The following is a 19,408-nucleotide window of genomic DNA, read 5'->3' on the forward strand; positions in this document are numbered from 1 at the left end:
AGGTTGTTTTTGTTTGGTTTGAAAAAACGAAAAATTCAAGTGAATAATTGATTTATTTGTTTTTATTTCGATTTTTCTTTCCCTTAAGTTTGTTTTTTACATAATGATTTTTGTTTTCTTTTATCTTCTTTTTTTATTGTGGTTCTGTTTTTTTTTTGTTGATGTTATTGTTGTTGGTTTGAAATTTCAATGTTTCATATCATGACATGCAGTACGAAGTTTAGTTGTGATCGGTTTTTAGCTCATCACCAATGATACCATGTAAAAAATTATCCAAATGAATTCGATTAATCGTTGTATGATCACAATTATTCGATTTAAATGCATTTAGTTCGGGATAGAGGTCGTCTTCGAGACGCGGAGTGTTGCTCAGTGATGAGCCGGCCAATTCACCAAAGTATGGCGAAGAATTATTCGATGCGGGTTGCTTCTTGGCCACCACGATTCCTTTCACGTCGAGATTTACTTTCGGTTTATTTTTTGGAGGTTCGTAATAGTAGTTGAAACGCTTGAACGATTCAATTTCACGCTCATCAGTCTCGAGCTCGTTGAGATTTACCGCAGAGTTTGGAACGAACACATTTTCTTCAATAGAAATGAAATAGCAAGGCATTGATTAGTGTCAGAACAAACGGGGAAAAAAAAGTTGGAAGAATTTCATTAAACTTGAACTTACCTCCGAATTCGGAACTTGCACTGTTGTTCAAATCATCGTTGACAGCAGTTGGTCGGCTGATTGGTCGACTGCCAACGGCCAGATTTGGATTGGCGCTGAAACCATCGGGACCGTTAATCCGTGTTATTTCAACACCGTCTCTTAAATTGACTGGTGCTGGCTTTCGGTTGAATTTCGGATCGTTTATATTGTGAATGGTCACCTAAATCAAATAAAAATTCGAGTTACAGTTTCACATAACAGTTGCATTGTAATCAATAATTACCTCGCTGTTCAGCCGCTGTCCCGGATGCAATCCATGTAAAAATGAATCATCATCGAATTTTTTGAAGAAGGAGTTATCGTCCGTGGTTTTGGTACCGTATGGATCGTGGCTGGGTGGAGAATCGTCACAGCAATGCGAGTTTGTCAATGAATTTGGCGTTCGACTACCAAATAAACTGTTCGTATTGTCGCTGTGTGCTTGATTGTTGAATGGAAAACCACCGTTGACGTTATAGTATTGATTTTGCATTGTGGTTGGAATCGATGCATTATTCGGAGCGGATCCGATGAAATCACTGTTGAAACCATAATTGGAACTAACATCGAATGCTGAATATGGTCGTTTTGTGTCCATGTGCATGCTGTTGAACATGTCACCGCCGTTCATGCCAGCGTATGACGACTGTTGTTGCTTTCGTTGCTGTAGCTCGCTGCCGATGGCCATGAGTGAGGGTTTTGGTGCGCTTGTCGATCGCAACGCATCTTGAGCAATTGCCGTTGAGCTACCGTTGGTCGAATTAGTAGCGGTCGTATTATTCGAATTGCCGGAGAAGTATGAGTAATTATCGTGCTGCTGCTGCTGTTGTTGTTGTTGTTGTTTATTTTCCTGTGGTTGATACATCACTTCGCTCGAGTATGGTCGATAGTTTTGTGCCACACCATTGGACAGAGCTTGGTGCAGGGCCGTATTACGAATGGTGAACATTCCATTGTCGTTCTTGATTATCGACGCCGGTTGATTTATATTCAATGGCACCTGATTCCGCTGCTGCAATGGCATCGGTGGTTGCGTTCGACTCGGATCACTTGTTCCTTGGAATAGGGGATTTCGCAGTGTTACAATCTTTGGCTGACCATTTTGCTCACTCACATTCTCCTCTTCCGGTTTGTTCTTGTTTTTCTTTCGATTCTTACGGTTTTTCTTCGAGCCTGGCTGCGATTGCGCCTTTGGATCGGCCGATGCAATATTCTGCATTGGGTCAACCATTATCAAACCATTCGTTGGCATTTGCATGCCAGCCATAAATGGCGGTGGTCGTTGATATTCCAACGGCTGTTGGTATTGTGTTGGAGCCGGTTGAGAAATCTGAAATGGTAAAACGAATCGAAACGTTGATTGTGATTATGGTATGTTAATGATGGAAATGGTTGTCAAAATTGTTTGTCAGATTTGTTGGTTATTTTTCTTTGGACTAATTTTGTTATTACTTACGCGTGAGATCGCTTCTTTTTTAGCACGCATGCCTTCGGCCGAAAGTGGATCAACACGCGTTAAAGTTATGCCTGGTGGAAGTGTGAGCCCTTCAACTTTGACACCACGATTCAATTGATCCATGATGCTTACATTTGGAGAACCCTACAAGCATGGAAGTGAATTAGAACTCGCATTCCATCCAATTTCACATTAAATTGACACTTACCTTATTCGGTGATTGATTTTTCATCGCATCGCTTGTATCCGAATCGAGACGCATTCGTTGCATTGACGAGTTCATCGAATAGAATTCGGGGTCCTGCAGAAGATATGCGAAAAAGAACATTTTGCGTTGAGTAATTGAATAAAGTTTCATTATCTGCTCAAGTCATGTATCCGTCGAACGATCAATTTCAAATCAATTGAAAAAGACAATTCAACAGTCTCAGTGCGCAGCATTTTTTCGCAATATTTGTTGGTTCAATTAAAAATGGTGTACTAGCTCAACTTACCGCTCTTGAAGATGATCTGGTTGCGTTTGGCTGTTGGTGCTGCGTTTGAGCTGTGTTCTGTTTCTTTTCCAATTTTTTCTTTTGTTTTTTTGACAAATTGGAATCGTCAGTGGTGTTGCTTTGTTTAGCTGCAGATGCAGTCGCTTGTTGCGCTTGATTGTTTTGCGGCTTCTGTGATTTGGTCGGCGGAGCGATGTTACTCTCGGCCAATGGTTTCTTATCACTTTTTTGCGAATGCGTCTTTGCGCTAGTATCATTCTTACCCTTCTTGGTGGTTTCAACAGCCTTGGCATTCTTTGCTGCCGGTTGGTTTTTGGTATTTTTGTTACTTTGTGCGGATTGTACGGTGGATTGTGATTCTATCGAAGACTGATTTGACAGTGGAGGCGTTTGTTGTTTTGTAACTGTGGCTGGTTTGGTTACAGGTGGCGGCGGTGGTGGTGCAGATTCATCATCGCTCGATTCCTCTGACGACGATTCAATATAGTAATCATCATCTTCGTCCATATCCAATAAATCGAACTGATTCACTTTGTAATTGGGATCGGCATACTCGAATTTCACGGCTTTCACCTTCTTCTTTTCCTTTTTCGGCTTCTCATCGTTGATCGTCAGCTCCTTTGTGGAATTGATAATTGTGTCAACGTCGGATTCAACATCCTTTTTGCCCTTCTTCTGTTTTTTATCCTTCTCCTTGTCTTTTTCCTTCTCTTTTATTGTGGAGGCAGTATTTGCGGTGGCTTTGGTCGATTTTGATGTCGACGCCTTGGAATTTTCTGGCGATACTTTGCGGCCATTGGTTTTTTCATTGGCCTTAGTACTTTTCTCTGTTGGCTTCTCTTTTGCATTCTTCTTTGCATTTTTGTCAGGCAACACGGGCTCGACGGCCGATTTTTTGGCCGATGATTTAGCGATCGACGATGGCTCAACTTTAGCATTTTGCTGCTTCGATTTAGCGGCACTGTTTGTTGCATTAACATTCGCAGATGGTGGTGTATTTGGAACGTTTGCGCTCGGAATTAATTGACCGTTGATGAATGTGTAGAGGAGTTTATCTTTATCGGGTGAAATGCCCTTTGCAGTGACAGTGACTTGTGGTTCAGCATGCGGCACATTTATTCGTCGAATGGTCACCATTCGCTTGGATTGATCAAGCGAAATCTCACATGTCTCTTGTCGCTGATCATTCTGAATCAATCGCACATTGTTGCTCTTATCCTGCTGACTCTTCACTTGGTCACCTAGAGAGAGAGAGAGAGAGGGGGGGGGGGGCGCCCCCAAAGAAAACGACAAACAAAGCACAAATTAAATGAATGAAATTGAAAAGGGGTGTGAATAACTGAATGATGAATGAACTCATTGAAATACAAACCGATCAGTTCGGCAATGACGGGCGGTGTGCCTTGTGTCTGTTGCTGCTGTTGTTTTTCGAGCTGCTGTTCCTTGGTCGGTAAGTAGGCGAATTTGAAGTCGGGATTGTTTGCCTTCAGCATGCCAATCAATTCCAAGATATTCGATTCAATTTTGGATTTGAATTTGCCATACTTCTTGATACTCGTTTCAAGTTCGGCGATTTTCTTTTTATCACGTTTTTTCATACTGCGCAGGTTTTTCAAATCGTTTTTAACATCTAATTCCTTGAAAAAGGCCTCATGAAATTGATCACGGTGTTGCTCCAATTCCTCGATTCGTTTAATATCCTCCTTCTTTTGCTTCTGCTTCGCCTTCTTGGCGGCTTTTTTCTGTGAGTCTTTTTTATTGGTGTTGTTGCCTTCGATGAAATCGAGAATGTCATCGAGTGATGCATCATCGTTGGTAAATGCTTGTGCCGTTTTTGTTTTACGCGTTACACTCGTATCGGCATCGGAATTTGATGTGGTGGTCTCCGATCGATGCTTGTGTTTCCCATCACACGACTTACACATTCCAGATTCGCAATCGTTTACATGCTCCGATTTGGCCGTGGTGGTGGTGGTGGTGGTGGTGGCCGTCAATATCTTTCGTTTCTTGGCATTTTTCGGATCGGTTGCATTGATTGTACTGTTGGCAGTGGTTTGATTGGTCGCTGACGCCTTTGAACATGCACCCTTTGCAGTATTGGCACCGGTGGTGATCTTCGTGAAATTGTCCTGTAGCGCCGCTTCGAGAATTTCATTTGTGCTGTTGTCTTTTTGTTCGACAACTGGCTTTGATGGTTGTTGCTGCTTCAGTGGTATGATGTCAAAACCTTGTGTGCTACTTGCACCTGCACTTGCTGCACTGGCTGCACTGTTGGCCGGTGTCTGCACTTTCGATGCGAGCATTTTCTTCAAAGCACCCGGTTGATTTTTGATGGTCTTTGTGGTGAGCGTTTTTGTCGAACTCTTGCTGTGAATCTGATGCAAACGCTTTCTCAACCGGTCACGCGTCTCATTTGATCGACCGTGATTGCATTCCTGCAGAAAAAAGTACACAGAATAAAATGCATCATTCACACATTTCAATATCGATTACAAAACTTCCAATTGAATCATTCAAACACACAACGATATTCATGGGTGATGGTAAATATCTACTTCACTTCAATTTCATTGAGTTTGAAAAAGAATATCGCTTTGAAACTGTGTGTGAAAATAAATGAACAAATCGAATAAACAATCATGTGTTGTCAACGCATAAAAAATCAAAATTAAAATTACTGGGCAAATGTGTACGCTAAACCAACAATTGTACATCTTTGGAAAAACACTTTGGATTTCATTTGAAATGTCGTTGCTTGCTGAATGTGCGACCACTCTGCGAGTTGGTTCTAACGATTGGCGAGTATGTGTTTATTTTATCTCTGATTGTTTATATTTATCAACGAACACCAATCAAGCAACAGCTCGCACACAAAACAGAATGAAAGAAAATGGGCAACGAGAAACGAGAACTACAAAACAAAATATACAGAGAGCACGTTTCTGCTTTGGAAACGCATTTTTCTTACTGTGTGACCAAATATTGTGCAATAGTAGCAGGTGCATTGGCCGTCACCACGATGACACATTTTCGGATGGTTTTGCTGATTCTCCAACATGTCCGAGTGTTCCGAGCAACCTGCAAAAAATCAAACAAAAAATAGCCAATCAACAAAAAAAACGTTCATCACCTCTTTTGGATTGTGTGTTGATTTGTGTGCGGAAAAATTTGTTTATGTCACTCACAATGATGTCCGCCATTGTTAGCCGAGCTGTTTGCCTTCTCTTTTTTCGTTATTAATTGGCTTTCATCGTTCTCTTTGATCTGTTCGAGATCACGGACCATATCCTTAAGTACACTGCAAAAGTTGGAAAACAAAAAACGATTCGTTGTGACAACATGTGGTTTTTGATTGTGTGCATCACAAACAACGCGCACAAAACATGACATTGTTTGCAGTAACACGAAATTCATGTTTTTTTCATCTTGTTTCTTTCCACTAACCTGTGCTCTTTTTTCAAACTCTTCAACTCTGCTTCTAGTTTCCTGCGAAAATGTTGAAGAAAAATTCATTATTAATTTCACACTTTGTGCTGATAAACGAATCAATTAGTTTCAAATGTAACCGAATGATATGATTCATCTTAAATTTCAAACGAAAAAAAAATAGAAATATGGTTGACAACACCGAAACGTCAACAACGACAAATATTTGATAATTGTTTTTGTCGAATTGCTCGAATCAAATAGCAAATTAGAAAAATTTCAATGAATTCAAATGATTGTTTTTATGTACACTGTGATGATTGGCATGGCTATGATGTTTTTTAGTTGTGTGACAATCGATTAAAACACTCTTTTGAATGCCATTCATCTGTTCATTTATACTGGACTAATCATTCGCTTTGTAAACCGGCACATTTTTGTGGTTATGATATCTATTATGCATTTACAGTGTTGATCAGTGTTTGTTGTTGTCAAGACAGTACAGAGATGTCAACCGTACTTACTGATTAAGTCGTTCAACTTACTGATTCAATTGTTGTTTGACGGCGATTTTGACAGCATCAGCCAAAGTCACATCTTTTTCCGTTGCATTGTCTTTATCACATAAATCATGTTTTTTGCATTTTGTTTCACGAAATGGTGTTGGCGATGTGGTTTCACCAGTAATTTTCTTTGAACTGTTCGGTTTCTTCGATTTCGAACTAGCAGCGCTCGCTGAACTATGTGCACACTCTTTTGATTCATTTTCCTCATCTTTTTTCTCCGTTTTCGATTCATTTTTCACCACATCGAGCAGTGCTCGTAGTTTTTCATACTGTTCCGGTTTGAATTTCTTTTTCGTAGTCAGTTCATGGTCATCCTTTTCCATTTCGTCGGCCGGTAGTTGGAAGAGTGGAATCAATTTTTCGGAAGATGTGGTGGCCGTCATCAGTTTGGTGGTTGCCGCCGTTGAAAATTTACCCACATCATTCATACTGCTAATTTGGTCCATTTGCATGCGTAATTGAAATTCCAGCACTTTGGGATCGTTTTCGATTTTCTTAAGGGGAGAATTATCACTTTCTTTGAACATATAAATACATTCGAGCCAACATGTGTTCAGTTCAATGTCGCCGTTGTCGGGAATGAAACATGAATCGAGTAGCTCCTGAACGGGAATCGGCATATCAATCAAATAACATTCGGCAAACGCCGATCCAATGTCACAGAACAGTGTATACTCAGCGTCATCAATGTTCCACAGTAGGTCCATTTGCTGTAGCATATCCACCTTTTGCGATTTATCATCGCTGATTTTTTGCATTAAATACGAAAAATACAGCTTTTGAATGTTCATTAGCTCTTTGCGCTCTTCTTCTTTCAGCGGCTGATAGGCTTTTATCAAAAACTTGGAAAAGTTCAATGGGTAAAGGCCGGCGATGATATGTGTGGCCACGCGACATTCGTTTCGCATGCACGGTGGCTCTTGAAATGGACAAAAATGTCGCGCATCGAATTTCGTTGCACTGTAAACCTTTCGCACTATTAGATTGGGAAGATAGAGAGAGAATGTGTGGGTGTGTGTGTGAGAGAGATTAGATTAACCTTACTTAAGACACAATGGATGAATTTGGATGGAAATTATGGTGCAATAGCGGATCGAAATAAAGCAGTGAATGAAGGAAAAAAACCTTAAAATCCTAGTTAATCTATTTTATTTTAATTACATGGCAAATGTTTGAAGACAGCCCACGATAGATGATAGCAATGATTTTCCAGCATTGTGTCCGTTAGTTCATCGATATCCAGGTCATCGTTATCATCGTCATCTGTATTTGGCAGTGATTTGTCCGATGTCTCTTCTAGCCGTCGTGTTATGTCTTTTTTTATGTAATCCATGTAGTCCCTGTCGAGTTTCTCATAAAATGAACACTTCGTACAGTAGTACTTCTCAAGCACCTCTTTCCCTTGGTTACTACAAGGGCCGCCGGCAAACAAGCAGGTCACACAATCACAATCGCTACACGAACAAACAAAAAGGACATTAAAATGAATAAATCAGCCCGAAATTGCATTTCGATTGGAAAAATCATGATACGTACGCATAGTGACTCGCTAATGCAAAATCACACGTTATACATCGTTCGTTGCGAACGCTGGCATAGAGCCGAGAGTCATCCTTCTCCAGCCACACACGCTTGAGATAGTCGACGGTCAAAACCCAGGCTTCATCTCGATTTTCCATTTTCATCCACTGCATTTTCGCGGAATTCTCCCGCTTCAGCAGTTTCTCATAAGGCGAAAAGTCAAACTCACAGTCACGAATCGCTTTGAGAAGATCTTGAATGCAACTTATTCGATTTCGCCGTTCCGTATCCTCACTTCCCATATGATATTCCTGCAGCAATGACCATACATCTGACCAGCTCTTTGTGATGGATGTCATATCCTCATCAAATCGGATCAGTCTGTGCGCCATTGTGCTATACTCCTCCGGTTCCAGTAGATCCTTCAATTTCAGTATACACTCGGGTATCAACTCCTGAATTTCCATATAAACGTACCGTTGATACATGCGCTTATTCAATATTGTCCATGTCAATAGAAACTGCTGCAAATGATCACGTTGCAATTCGAACAACAGTGAGGATAATTTCTTTGCCGTGCTACAGAACTTATCATATCCATCCAAGATGACTAAAATGAAATGAAATTCACATAAATGAGATCAATGTCCACCAAAGACATTTGGTATATTTTCAAAGGTTCGGTCCGATGAGACACATACATGTAAGTAGTTCAACAGGATTATAGGTCGGAGTTTCATCGTCTCCGTTCGTTTTTAGCATCTGTTTCAGTCCATCGCTGTACGAAATCGAAATGCACCGCAATTGAATACACAGCAGCTCGAACAATTGATGAGGATCACGCGTGTATAACCTGTTTTTAAGAACACAAACATTAACACACACACACACACAAAACATCGTACAACTGCTTGATATTTAGAATTATAATGGGCCAAATCTCGGAGAGGTTGCGTTACCACTTACATTGTGAACACAAGTATGAACGTCATTTCATTTGTAAGCGGCAACTGAGAACTTAACGACAATTGTATATTTTTCTGCTTGTCGATGTGTCCATCGGTGAACCATCTCGCTTGCGAATTAATTAACTCCTCGTACTTGGCATCCATTGAACATTCATACGGCACTGGATTTCTGCAAAGCAAACAAAATAGCGGATTTGAATTACTTTGGCGCTGATTTTTCCAACACGGTTTACTTTTTTGCTTTTGGCACGCTTTACTTACTGTGGAATAACATCATAGAATTCTCGAATGAGAGCCTTCAAACGATCCCACAACGTATTATATTCATGATCCTCAAGCACTAATTGAATCAAAACTTCACGATACTGTAAACATTCGGTACATTTACAATAGACGCGAAAAATCTCCGTATCAAAACAGAATCTGTCGTCATCATCCTGTCATTGTTGTTGTGATGATACCAGCGTAGATAGAGCACACACGGAGAAAAAAGAAAGAGAGAATGCATTGAGAAAAAGAAAAACCAAATAAATAAGAAAATTGAACGAATGAGAGGGCGAGGAAAACAACCGAAAAACACAATGCGACGTAACTTTTATTGAAGCACATTCACAAGGAAGCACATTCGACAATTGAATCGAATCACGATGAAAAGAGAGAGTGAGAGAGAGAGAGTGATATAAACATTCGGAAATTGGAATCGTGCTCAGATTTCGTTGTGTATGAGTGATGCGATGTGCGTGCTGTGGAGATACACAACACATTCTTTTTCATCTGTTATTTGCATTGTGAACCATGTTCGCCTGATGTATATACAAATCACTTTTTTGAAGGTGCATTTGTTTTTTGTCTAACCTTAGGCACGATCCCATCGGGCGATTTAACTGATTCTTCAACAGCGGCTGCTGCTGCTTCTGTTGCTGCTGCTGTTGATGCTGATGCTTCATTCAATGTTGGCTCGATGTGATTGTTTGTTGCTGTTGCTGCTGCTGCTGCTGTTGTTGTACTAGCATCCGTGGGCATTCCATCGTTGTGAAATTTTTCATCCGAAAGAAATTTCTTCAAAGCCACTTTGAGACGTCGAGGCGAATCTTGTTCTGAAATGCTTTCCTTTTTGTCAATATAGCTTGACGAATACGGGTTTTTCTCAAAAAATGACATAGCGCTCCAATTATGCGTAATCAATGATACTATTTTGATTAGCTACCAATTGAAAATCGCATAAACAAATCGGAATAAGCACTAAATCGGCGTAAGAAAAAAACTTTTTTTTAATAAAAAAAAACACAATATGATTTTTCTCTGTTGTAGCACTCTTATGAATGGCTCATAAATATGGCGAACACACAGCAATAAAGACTGAACTGTCAAAGTGACGCTTTCGTTTGTAGTGGTGTGTATGTTGTGTGCGAAGCGACGTTCACGTGAATTCTTTGAGTTCGATGGCGTTTTGCGCAAATGGAGGGAAACACTGTCTATTCACCAATTTCGAAAAAGCCGAATTATTTGAAACAAACAAACCGAGAGAGCGAACAGGGCGAGAGAAAGAAAAAAAATGAACACACAACTGTTGTATAGTACGACTGCCGAATGCCGATCTGCTGAATGAATGGCATAATGAAATTCTTGGAAAATTGAGAGATTTTTTTTTTGTCGATAGTTTTTTGATCTAGGCTGTTTTTTTTTCTTGTTGTTGTTTCTTCTAAATTTTGAGACCATCTCTTCGGTGTCAATTGTTCACTACATTCTTCTTTGTTATGTCTTGCGTGAAAATCATAGACGAAGGAATAATGTAGCGTGCACGAGTGAGTTGATTGACATGATTTAGCACTCGACTGTGGTTGGATGCCATTTACACCTTTTCTCCACCACCTCGTCGTCGTCGCCGTAGTCGTGTATTGCGCGTTCAAATAATGTTTAATTTTTTCAATGAATGAAATACGAACTCATTCAATTTGATAGTTAATGTGAAAATTAAATTGCGTCTTCTGCAAATATGTTTGATACCTACTTTATTTATGGACTGCCCAATCGACATACACATATATGTAGATATAGTTATAGATATAGATATTTATATGAAATACACACCAAACATGGCTATAAGCTATGAAATGGGAATTCTAAACAAAAAAAAAAAAACTGGCCACAACATCAAAATTGTGCATAGTTTTAAATTTATTACTTGTATGATTTACATTCAAATATTTACATTTAATAATTACTAATTTTAAACTTAAACAACTAAAATAAATTAGTTTTTTTTTCCATTCACTTCGTTTCTATTCTGTACGTTCATTTACTTCCTTTTTGTTTGTTAAATGTTTCAGCTTTTTCTCTTCATCTCGTCGCTCAAGTAGTCCAGTTCTCTTTTTTTTCACCATAAATCAATAATAATAATAATAATTGATAATAATAATATAATAAAATTACAATATTTTGTCATTATCATTTTTGTTTGTTTGTCTGTTTGTTTGTTGCGGGTGCATATATTATGATTGATGAAATTAACAAATTGGAAACGGTTTTCAACCGTTCAAAACTCCGTATATTCATTTCATTTCATTTCATTTGTTTAACTACTTAGTGAGTGAAGCGAAACAGAAAAAAAAATCCGTGCTAGCTGTCGGCTACATTTAACTACCTGGTAAATTAGCCATTGACACCACTTTTCTGCGAGACGTTGAGCTTCATATCATTTTGTTCATTTTGCATTTGTCAGTTACATTCGTTTCAACTGTTTTGTGTCGTCTATCAAACGTTGCATTGTTCATGCCATTTCATACTCTGCTTTTGATCGGTTTGATCCTTTGTTTTTGTTTTTGTTTTTTTTTCTTGTAAATTTCATCCTTGTATTGTCAAATGTTGACCGAATATTTGATAACGATGTTTGATTACGATTAGAATAAATACTGGTTAATGCATGGATTGATATATTCAAAATATACGATGATGCCTGTTCTGTCTGTGTTTCTCTATGTTTGTTTGGGTTTTTGTTTGTATTCCTTCCTACTCTTGTCTTTCATGCAATACTATGTTGATCTTGATGACCTGTGATGGGCGTTCACTGAACTCATCCATCATCATTATCGTCATCGTCGTCGACGTCATTGTTTTTTTTTTCATTTATTGCTGAAAAAAGCCTTTTTTGCACTCTCGAATCGTGACCGTTTCCTTGTTGACGGTCACATCCGTAATGATCACTTGGTCAGATAGATTCGTTTTGGGCAACCAGAGCCGTGGCGGTGCCGGTCGCGGTGATGTTGGTATTGGCGGCGCACGTTTAACTATTTTGAAATCATTTGCTATTTTACTACTATTTACACTCTCTGAATTATTTTCAATGCGATTACTTTGAACTGGTTCTTCAATTGACTTGAATGAGCCCAGATGCGAATCTGTGGGCGCCTCATTTTTGATGGTGGTCGATGTTGATGGCTTTTCCGGTGGTGTATTTGATTCGGGATGAGAGGCAGGCGTTTCAGGTGAAAGCGGAGCTGGCTCCGTTTTGATCGGAACGGTGATCGGTGTGGCCGACACATTTGTACATAATAATTTATTAGATGGTGGTCCAGGTTCGGGTGACGTTTTAATGGTAACACCAATTTTACCCGATTCCTTCGACAGCACTTCAACTTTTCGTTTGGTGGTCGGTGTTGTTGTGACGGTGCTTATGAAAGTCTTTGAACGTTTTTTGCTTCCAGCGCTCGACTGACTCAATGGCTGATCATCGCTGCTACTGGAATTCGTGTCAACCATATCGTCATTGAGAATTGACGATGATGTTGAACCTATTCGGGCATTCCGCTGTGACACTGACGACGACTTTTTTATGTGACTCGAACTGGTGTCCGATTTTAGTCGAATATCAATTGATGTACTGCCATTGGAATTATTATACTGTTGTTGCTGTTGTCTGGCTTTCGATTCGGTTAATTGCTTACTTGACAGCGAATTCACTTTTATCGGTGGAATAACTGTACGAATAGCTGTACTTTTCGTCTTGAACGATCGATCCCTTTCCGAATGATTCGAAATTGTAAATGAATTATTGAGACGATCACCGATTGTCTCGTCATCATCGTCGTCTTCCTCCTCTTCCTCGGTGTCTGGTTCGGGTTGTAAAATGCGTTCGCGTTTCTTTGGTCGTTTCCGTGACACTATTGAATCATTTGTTCGTTCGAATATTTGAATTAAACGTGTATCCAAAATATTCTCCTCTGGCTCCCACGTATTATATCGCGGCGTCCATCCCTGCCACTTCACTAGATACTCCACTTTACCCTGTTCAATACGAAATAAAATGAAAAGAAAAGAACACAATGGAAAATGTTAACACTCAAATATGTATCGATTCACAAATAAATAACATTTTACATCAACTTCAAAGCAAATATATTTTCTGTATCTTTTGAATCTCACTGAATAAGTCTGTCTGCCCGAAAATCCACAAAATTCCACTACGATTGCCACAACAAGTCAGAAATATGTGTTGGACAATCGCAAAAATAATCTTGCCACAAAGTCCATGGCAAATATTTACGCATGCTGTGTGACAATTGCATTGGAACTCAGCGCAACTGAAAGGCAAATTACATGCCATGAATCGTTTCGATTTGTTTTGACGGGAATTTAACAGAGTAATATAATTTTCTTTTTCGTCAAATATCGACACAATTTTGCACTCAACGATTCGATTAAATTGTGGACATGCATCGAATCGAACGGATTTTCATTGGAAAACAGATGGAAAGGCTAACATTTTTGCTTTAAAAACCTTTTATCAAACAAAGATGGCGACAATGCACCCATGTATGTACACTGGGTTGATATTGAAAACATAAACAATTGCACCTTTGATTTTCAATTGATCGGATGGCCTCAAAATGCCAAACCAATTTTCGACGTCGGGTTTTCGGTTTTCTCTCTCTTGTTTGTTTCATTACCTTTTTATATCGTTTTCTAATGATTTTTTCCGCCGCATAAACTCCGCCAGATTCATTGTTGTCCATAATGTGATGTTTTTAATTTGATGCAAACAATAAATCCGAATGTTTCGATTCACCGAAACACAAATTCTCGTTCTTATTTTTATTCGTTCGTTTTTTCTTTTTCTGTATATGATGTTATGATATTTACACAAATCGAGTACACTTTATTTCGCACATGAATATTTCCTCGTCTCGATTCTTTCTCTTCTGCCTCTGTGTGCATATATATATATACATATATATACGTATGAATCGTACAAATACTTCTTTCTTTCACACTTTTCGGTCCGAAACAAAAAACAGTTATGTACATCGATGAAATTCTATTTTATTTTCATTATTATCGCTTCGGTATTTACATATTGCTTAGGTTGATTTCGGAGCGCTTTTATTTCAAACGGATTTGTTTTTTGCATTTGATTGGAAACGAAAATAAAAATGCTTCGCCTAGTATGCGATTGTACTGTAATTTTTTTAGTGGTACAACTAACAAATTGTTTTTACGAGCAATTTTCCACTTTCTTATGTTGTTACACAGTAGTTTTCGCCATTTTGAATTTCGACAGTGCTGCCAACGAGAGTGTAGCGATTTTTTTTTTTTGCGCTGTATGCATTTGATTACTATTGACACTAGACACTAACAGAATAAATTTCAACTCACATTCGATTTTCAACTCATTGGAAATTTGAAAGAAAATAAAAAAAAGAAATTGTATGAAAAGTGAAGAAAAAATTGCATTTCAATTTATATGGAGACAATTTACAATTAATGTATCAAATCACATCAATAATATTTTTTTAAATAAATTTATTTTCATGCAATAGACCATTGTTGAACTTTCGAAATTCGAATATTGACGTCTGTCAAAGTGCACGTGTGTCGCCGTTTGTTGAAACAAAAAGTCTAGACAATAACATATCGTGTTAGAATACATACCGTGTGCATGCATGCTTGTTAGGCACGATGGCTCTGAAAACAAAATCAACAAAAGTGAAATTTACCGGTGATAAATCGGTGAAATCAGCCGAATCCATTTCGTCAGATGGAGGTGCGGCCAAAAGTAAACACATAATTTTTGATGATGATGAGAATGACGGTGAAATTGTTGTTGAGAAACAGCAAGATATTCCAGAGAAGAAGCAAGATGTTCCGGACAAGAAGCAGAAAGCGTCGAAAAAGGGTGAAAAGAGTCGCAAGGATGCAATGGACATTGGAACATTATGGTATCAAACGGTAGGCAATCACCATTGTCATCCAATGATCACACGGAGCAAAGAAACAAACTGAATTTGGTACAATTTTAATTACAGTTTGCCGAATTCAACACATCTGGTGAACTTGTCGAGATGAAAAACAATGAAATTGAGGAGCTCACAAATTACTGTCAGAAATGTTATGAGGAACAAAAATCGGCGTTTGAAAAACGTAAGTCAAATAAAATGTGATGATAAACTCAATGAGCGCAATAAAATTAAGGAATGAATTCATTTGTATTTTTAGGTAATCCTTCCGATGTGAAATGGCTTAAGACTGCCTTGCATAAGGGTACCTCACGAGATCGTGCCAATGCTGGAGCATTGTTGGTGCAGTCAAATCCATTGGCCAATTTAGAAACGCTCGAATCGCTTATATGTTTTACGAAAATTACAAACAAAAATAGTACCGATTCAGTGGGTAAGTGGAACATAACTTCGGTTTTTCAGAAGAACTCCAACTCACACTTTTAATTTCCGCAAATAGATGTAGCAACAGATTTGTTTATCAATGCACTTCTGCCACCGGACCGAAAGTTACTGTCCTTTTCACTGCGTGGCGCCGATTGGAAGGCGTTAAAGAAGAACGAGGGCGTTGACAAGGCGAAAAAAGATCAAATTTTTGCATATTGGCACGTTGAAACTATTATCAAGGATCAGTATTTTGGTATTGAGTTTTTTTTTAGTGTAAACAATTTTCCAATCCATTCACATACTAACTCATGCCAAATGTTTTCTGTTTTTTTCATTTTTTCGATTTAGAATTTTTGCGTAACGTTCAGAATGCGATCCAAGGTGGTCAGGAGGCAAACAAAAAGCAAGCAATCATTTGTGCATCCAAGTTGTTGTCGTATGCCCCAGAAAAGGAGCAAATGTTATTGTCAATGTTGGTCAATAAGTTGGGTGATCCATCAAAGATGATTGCATCCAAAGCATTGCATCATTTGACCGAAGTGTCATTTAAGCATCCGGCCATGTGCGGTGTCATTGCCAATGAAACGGAGAAATTCCTATTCCGAAACAATATCACAGAACATGCACAACACTTTGCTTTGTGTTTCCTATCGCAATTGGCGCCACATGGCAATGTGGATGTGTGCACGAAACTGGTGAACATTTGTCTGTCATTTTTCAAAGTGGTGGTCAACAAAGGGCTCATCAACAGTAAGATAATGCAGGCAATTTTACTTTGTCTCAAGCATTCAATCACTGATGTGGTGGAGGCAAACAAAACGAAACCGGGCAGTGATAGTGGTTTGATGAGCAAAGACACCCAAGATACAATTTATCGATTGGTTCATTTTGCAAATATCAAAGTGTCACTGCAAACATTGGCACTGATTCTTCAAATGATAACTGCAATGGGTGCCGAACATCAACACAATCGCTTTTATAATGCATTGTACAAAAAGTTATTAGACCCTGAATTGGGAACATGTGGATCGAAATATTCGGCTCTATTCCTGCATATCGTTCATCGTGCCATTCACGTGGATAGAAATAAGTCGAGAGCACAAGCCTTTGTCAAGCGTATATTGCAGGTTGCATTGCATTTGCCGGCTCCAATTGCATGCGGCTGCTTGATAATCATAAGTAAAATTGTCCGAGCACGAAGTGAACTGAATCGAATTGAAGTCCCATTGCCAGTGGTGCTAAAAACTGAAGATGATGCTGATACAGCTGAAGCGTCTGTCAATGAAAATCATGGAAAGGCCACGGCCTACGATCCATATCATCGTGCACCGGAATATGCGGGTGCTGAATATGCCATGCGAACCGAACTTGTGGCATTGCTACATCATTACCATCCAACGGTGCGGGTATTTGCACAGAACATTCTTGAAAGTGAGTTCATTCTTCATTTTCACATCCTTCTATTTAGAAGCCAATTAAAATTGTTGAGTAATGTAACTGATTTATTTCACCTTTTTTTAGATACACCAATCAAGTTTTACGGAGATCCGCTGGTGGATTTCTCGCTTACGCATTTCTTGGATCGTTTTGCTTTCAAGAATCCAAAGAAAGATGACAATAAGCCAGAGTCTGTTGTGGCTACCTTCCATCACAAACACTATACACCGCATGGAAGTCGTGGCAAACCGGTGAAACAATTGAGTTCAGCCAATTGTACCGAGGATGAGAAATTCATCTTCGAATATTTGGACAAGAAACGAGCTCGTCAAGCGGCACTCGGTTTGAATGGTGAACGAAGTGAACGTTTCGAATCGGTTGATGACGATGAATTCGATGCATACTTAGACAGTCTCGGTGGAAAGAAGAATAAAGACGGTCTGGACGATGAAGAATTCGATTTGGCCGGAGACTTTGGTGAAGGAAAGAGCAACACCGGAGAGGATGACGGTGGTGAGGATTGGGAGAGCGATGGCGATGATGATGATGAAGACGATGATGGCGATGACAATGAACCAATGGATGATGGGTAAGTGCACTGTTGCTATGCAAAAAAAACCGTGGAACAAAAGTTCGAAATTTAAATTCATCCTAAAAAGACGCTAATTCAAGAGGTATTCATGATTTAATAAATTTCACATGTAATTTGCAGAGATGAGTTCAATGACGACAGCGATGGTGGTTCGATATCACTTGACGAAGATCATGAGGACGGTTCTGATATCTTTGAAAGTGATGACGAAGAGGCGGAACATAGCGATATCGACCCAGACGCTGTTTCTGATCCGGAAGATGATGAACCAAAGGCTAAGCGAATAAGGGCAGTCACCAGCAAAGACTTCCAAAAGAAACTGAAGAATACAACCAGTAAGAATCGTTACAAAATTTTACTTGATTTATCAAATCCCAATTCAATTCGCTCAGTTAATAATTCAATACTTCTTTATCATCAACAGATATGAACTCGCTGTTTGCCGCAGCTGAAGACTTTTCGGAGATGTTGGAGGAGACGGGCAAATCAAGTAAACACGGAACACTTGGTGAAATCTTCAATAAAGACAAATCATCTGAAAAGCAATTGGCATGGGAAAGCAAACGTCTTAAAAATTCCGGCTGTGGTAACTTCAGACGAAATCCGAAACCAAAACGGAATCGTTCACAAGGCAAAAATCGGCGAGGCGAATCCGTCAAGAGTCAAGTCGGTGGTAAACGCAAACATAAATGAAACTGTTTTAAATTTAAATAGGCAAATAATAATTGAAATGTTAAGTTAAAACATGTATTCTCTCAGTTGAATGGGCAAGCGGAATAATGAAACGTAATTCTGTTTTCAAATGAAGTGCCTCTGAGAAAATTTTTCAGTTAAAAAGCCCCACAAAAATATTGTCTGATAAAAATTTGTATGAAAATCTTATTCAGACAATATTTTTGTGGGGCTTTTTTACTGAAAATTTTTCTCAGAGGCACTTCATTTAAAAACAGAATTACGTTTCATTATTCCGCTTGCCCATTCAGTTGTACGTAAGTGAGACGATGTTGACAGGAAGATAAAAAAATAAACAGTTTTGATAATTACTGGAAATTCCCGTTTTTTTCTTTATACACTTTCGTACATATACATATATTGCTGCTGAGTTAGTTGCCATACAGTCAATTGAAATGATTTGTTATTCTATCGGTCGGATATATTTGTGACATGTATTATGTGATTTCTCTGTGACTTCTAACACATTGCTAATTTAATTCAATGCTGCTATGTGCAAATTTATAAGTAAGAAAAAATGTGGGCTCAGATGATTAATGCCACTTCAAAGATTATATATGTGACATTTTTGGCAGCACGTCCAATCAAACAATGGCATAGATTCGGGTGAAACAAATGAATAGTTCAACGAAAATAAACGCTAATTTAGAACCATTATTAGGCGTTTGAAACCAAATAAATATTCTTATCTTCTTTTGATTATAAACACTACCTAAAATAATTGTAATTACTACGTTTTAGGAAAATTAATCGAGTAATTACAATTACATGAATCATTAGAAACGATGCTTCTTTTATATAAATGATAAATCACATTTTGTTGTCCAATCTATTGGTATTCTTTTTGTCGTGTAATCAAT

General features: G+C 38.7%; 3 protein-coding genes across 4 annotated transcripts; 1 reads left to right on the forward strand and 2 right to left on the reverse strand.

Annotated features, from left to right (window-relative positions):
- Positions 1–34: 34 nt before the first annotated feature.
- On the reverse strand, positions 35–10,960 carry LOC129578303 (uncharacterized). 2 transcript variants are annotated; one of them, XM_055466633.1, is made up of 17 exons: positions 9,984–10,960; positions 9,390–9,565; positions 9,127–9,297; positions 8,862–9,013; positions 8,176–8,770; positions 7,801–8,093; positions 6,619–7,615; positions 6,092–6,133; positions 5,833–5,945; positions 5,616–5,725; positions 4,020–5,082; positions 2,648–3,888; positions 2,362–2,454; positions 2,154–2,297; positions 942–2,027; positions 677–878; positions 35–585 (listed from the first exon to the last, which is right to left on the reverse strand). In XM_055466633.1, exons 1-17 carry the CDS (start codon positions 10,287–10,289, stop codon positions 221–223), a joined length of 7,149 nt encoding a protein of 2,382 aa, XP_055322608.1. In that variant the 5' UTR covers positions 10,290–10,960; the 3' UTR covers positions 35–220. The 2 variants fall into 2 exon arrangements, with proteins under 2 accessions (XP_055322608.1, XP_055322609.1); XM_055466634.1 differs by lacking the exon at positions 2,154–2,297.
- Positions 10,961–11,286: 326 nt separating this feature from the next.
- On the reverse strand, positions 11,287–14,652 carry LOC129578307 (polycomb group protein Pc). The gene is made up of 2 exons (XM_055466644.1): positions 14,075–14,652; positions 11,287–13,412 (listed from the first exon to the last, which is right to left on the reverse strand). Exons 1-2 carry the CDS (start codon positions 14,138–14,140, stop codon positions 12,255–12,257), a joined length of 1,224 nt encoding a protein of 407 aa, XP_055322619.1. The 5' UTR covers positions 14,141–14,652; the 3' UTR covers positions 11,287–12,254.
- Positions 14,653–15,083: 431 nt separating this feature from the next.
- On the forward strand, positions 15,084–18,866 carry LOC129578305 (CCAAT/enhancer-binding protein zeta). Its single transcript, XM_055466637.1, has 8 exons — positions 15,084–15,353; positions 15,431–15,545; positions 15,621–15,794; positions 15,861–16,040; positions 16,136–17,218; positions 17,309–17,813; positions 17,937–18,151; positions 18,241–18,866. The coding sequence occupies exons 1-8, from the start codon at positions 15,084–15,086 to the stop codon at positions 18,507–18,509; spliced, it is 2,811 nt and encodes a 936-aa protein (XP_055322612.1). The 3' UTR covers positions 18,510–18,866.
- The last annotated feature ends 542 nt before the right edge of the window (positions 18,867–19,408 follow it).

The sequence above is a fragment of the Sitodiplosis mosellana genome, unplaced genomic scaffold (assembly GCF_009176505.1).
Source record: "Sitodiplosis mosellana isolate CC-2019 unplaced genomic scaffold, AAFC_SMos_1.0 Smas_scaffold_6226, whole genome shotgun sequence".
NCBI lineage: Eukaryota > Metazoa > Arthropoda > Insecta > Diptera > Cecidomyiidae > Sitodiplosis > Sitodiplosis mosellana.